The sequence below is a fragment of the Chiloscyllium plagiosum genome, chromosome 11 (genome assembly GCF_004010195.1).
Source record: "Chiloscyllium plagiosum isolate BGI_BamShark_2017 chromosome 11, ASM401019v2, whole genome shotgun sequence".
Classification (NCBI taxonomy): domain Eukaryota; kingdom Metazoa; phylum Chordata; class Chondrichthyes; order Orectolobiformes; family Hemiscylliidae; genus Chiloscyllium; species Chiloscyllium plagiosum.
Window position 1 is genome coordinate 18,921,147 of NC_057720.1, and position 3,606 is coordinate 18,924,752.

Below are 3,606 nucleotides of genomic sequence, written 5' to 3' on the forward strand. Positions count from 1 at the left end.
AACAGTTTCCTCATTTCCCGTTCCCCCACCTCATCCTAGCTTCTAACCTCCAGAAACTCGGTCCCCTGACCTGTCCGGACTTGTCCGACCTGCCCAGCTCCTTTTCCACCTATCCACTCCACCCTCTCCTCCCTGACCTATCACGTTCATCTCCTTCCCCACTGACCTATTGTACTCTATGCTACTCTCTCCCCCCCCCCCCCCCCCTCGAGCTTATCTCTCCACGCTTCAGGCTCTCTGCCTTTATTCCTGATGAAGGGCTTTTGCCCGAAACGTCGATTTTGCCTGTCCTCGGATGCTGCCTGAATTGCTGTGCTCTTCCAGCACCACTGATCCAGATACTCCTCATAATGACAAGCCCTCCTTTACCAGGATCATTCTTTGTAAACCTCTTGTGGATCCCTCCATCACTAGAACATCCCTCCTTAAATATGGGGCCCAAAACTGCTCTTTCCTGCTGAGGGTGCAACACAGCAGAATGTTCCTATTTTTGAATTTCTTCAAAACAAATGCCTCTCCTTAACCTTTGCAAAGTTATATCCTGAGTCTATGATTTTATGGCTGGAGTCATCTGTTCTCGCTGGTGGGAAGTGTATTTAATTCGATTAGATGGCCCCATGCCTGAACATTGTTGGAAAGATCACGTTCTGGGCGGGGAGGTCTATGATCTACCATTCTACCCGTCCCACTTCTCCACCTCCCCAATGCCAATTGATTTGGGTTAGTTCTTCAGTGAAAGGCTCTGTGCTTGATCAAAGAGCTAGTCATCAAGAATGAGGAAGCTGCTTGGAACTAACATTCCCAATGCCCACTCTGGCCCATTTACCCTTGCAAGCAAACCCTCAGCACCCTCTGCCTGTGACCCCAACCCTGTGAACCCCTACACCATGTTCCATACTATAGGAATTCTATGAAATGAAATTCTGTGAAAAATAGCATTTGTAATAGGGTATGGGAATGGGTCTGGGTGGGATACTCTTTGGAAGGTTGGTGTGGACTTGTTGGGCCAAATGGCCCAACACTGTTTCCACACTTTTGGGATTCTAAGCTTACCTTCACCTTATATCATTCCTGAGACTCCATAGTATGTGTTAACTGCAGCAGCCTCAGACAAAATAATGATGGCAAAATGATTGAAGAGAATGAGTTGCTCTGACCATACAGAAGCCTCTACTAACTGTCTAAGAAATAATTCATTGTTGGGAGTTTATCGATGACTTCTTTTAATTTGACAGCATCACTCTGATTGAACCTGGCCCTGTGATCACTGAATTTGAAAAAAAGGTTTATGAAGAGGGATTGAAAGTGGATCTGTCTGCAGCAGACCAGGAAACGAGAGATATGTTTACAAATATTTACCTACGCAACTACAAGGACATATTTGTAAGCCTGGGACAAAGTGCTGATGATGTGGCTGAGGTACGAACAATTAAAGAAAAAGGCTTATCAAAGCTTACACTATATAAATCAATAAAAAGTGAAATCAGTTGAATGGAACTATGCCTGAAAGGATTAAAATCAGTGTTCTCCTTTCTCATGATTTTAAACAGAATTTTTAACATGTCCTTGACTTTGACAATGTATTACCTCATGTCTTTTGTTATTTATTCACTGACAGGAAAGACTATCCCTAATTATCCTTGGGAAGGTGTGGTGAGCTGACTTCTTAAAATATTGAAGTCCATATGTTGTAGTTACTGACCCAGTGACACTGAAGGCACAATAACACATTTCCAAGTCAGGATGGTGCCTAATGGGGAAACCAGAAGTCATGGTGTTCCCAGTAATAACTGAAAGCTGTAGGTTTTTATCCCAACCATTGCTGCAGTTTTTTTGGAACACTAATTGATCCTACTTTTAACTGCTCTTCCTGTACTCTCAGAAACCCTGCAAAGGAGCAGTCAAACTACAGTGAGTTAGTTAGCCACCCTTCTCTCTCTTCATCTGCCTGAGTGCAATTCTAAACGGTAGGTGTCAAAAACTGATGCTTGGAGCTTCTGGTTATACATGTGGATGCCAGAATCGGGACCAGATCTCCAAATTTAATCTGAGATTGGACTAAGGGCATCAGGGCTAGGTCAAACCTGCTGGGAACAGAGGTCAGGAGGTGTCCAGAAAAATAAATTACTTGCTAAGTATCCTTCAAGGTCCATAAGAGCAGGGGACCCTCTCCAGTGCCCTCCAGAAAATATCAGGCTTCCTCCAGTTTGATCCCTGCTGATGGTACTACTGTAGAAGTCAGGTCCCAGGATGAGATCTGGCTGGATAGATCATAATATATTTTTATTTAGTTAGTTAACTTGGTGATCAGACACTGAGATGTAGATAGGCTGACTAGAGGGGAGGCCATATTGAATTTGGTGCTTGGCAACGAACCAGGTCAGGTGTCAGATCTCTCAGTGGGAAAGCATTTCAGTGATAGTGATCCCAACATCCTTTACTATAGTCATGTAGAGGGATAGGAGCAGATGATATGGCGAAGTATTTAATTGGGGGAGGGGGAATTACAATGCTATTAGGCAGGGACTGTGGAGCATAAATTGGGAGCAGGTATTCTCAGGGAAATGCACACGACAGAAATGTGGAGGTTGTTTAGGGAGCACTTGCCTCGAGTGCTGGACAGGTCTGTCCCACTGAAGCAAAGAAGAGATGGAAGGGTGAAGGAACCTTGGATGACAAGAGATATAGAACATCTAGTCAAGCGAAAGAAGGAAGCTTACTTAAGGTTGAGGAGGCAAGGATCAGACAAGGCTCCAAAGGGTTACAAGGCAACCAGAAAGGAGCTGAAGAATGGACTTAGAAGAGCTGGAAGGGGGCATGAGAAAACCTTGGTGGGTAGGATTAAGGTAAACCCCAAGATGTTCTACACTTATGTGAGGAACAAGAAGATGGCCAGAGTAAGGATAAGGCTGATAGGGATAGTGAAGGGAACTTATGCTTGGAGTCGGAGGAGGTAGAGGAGGTCCTTAATGAATACTTTGCTTCAGTATTCACTAGTGAAAGGGACATTGTCGTTTGTGAGGACAGCATGAAACAGGCTGATATGCTCAAACAAGTTGATGTCCAGAAGGAGGATGTGCTGGAGATTTTGAAAAAGAGGATAGATAAGTCCCCTAGGCCAGATGGTATAAACCTAAGGTTACTATGGGAAACAAGAGAAGAGATTGCTGCATCTTTGGCAATGATCTTTGCATCCTCACTGTCTACTGCAGTCGTACCAGATGATTGGAGGGTGGTAAATGTCATTCCCTTATTCAAGAAAGGGAATAGGGACAACCCTTGGAATTACAGTCAGTCTTACATGTGTGGTGGGCAAGGTATTGGAGAGCATTCTGAGTGACACAATTTATGATTATTTGGAAAAGCATAGCTTGATTAGAGATAAAAGCTGAAAATGTGTTGCTGGAAAAGCGCAGCAGGTCAGGTAGCATCCAAGGAACAGGAGAATCGATGTTTCGGGCATGAGCCCTTCTTCAAGAATGAGGAGAGTGTGCCAAGCAAGCTAAGATAAAAGGTAGGCAGGAGGGACTTGGGGGAGGGGCGTTGGAAATGCGATAGATGGAAGGAGGTTAAGATGAGGGTGATAGGCCGGAGTGGGGGTGGGGG

The 3,606-nt window shown here is 44.6% G+C and overlaps 1 protein-coding gene across 2 annotated transcripts in view; it reads left to right on the forward strand.

Annotated features, from left to right (window-relative positions):
- zgc:109982 (uncharacterized protein LOC553564 homolog) overlaps nt 1-3,606 on the forward strand; it is a 21,737-nt gene that overhangs the window by 14,910 nt on the left and 3,221 nt on the right. For both annotated transcript variants that reach the window (XM_043698823.1, XM_043698822.1), the window contains one exon: nt 1,236-1,419. In XM_043698823.1, the coding sequence (XP_043554758.1) occupies nt 1,236-1,419 (184 nt within the window). The remainder of the gene's footprint in view (nt 1-1,235; nt 1,420-3,606) is intronic.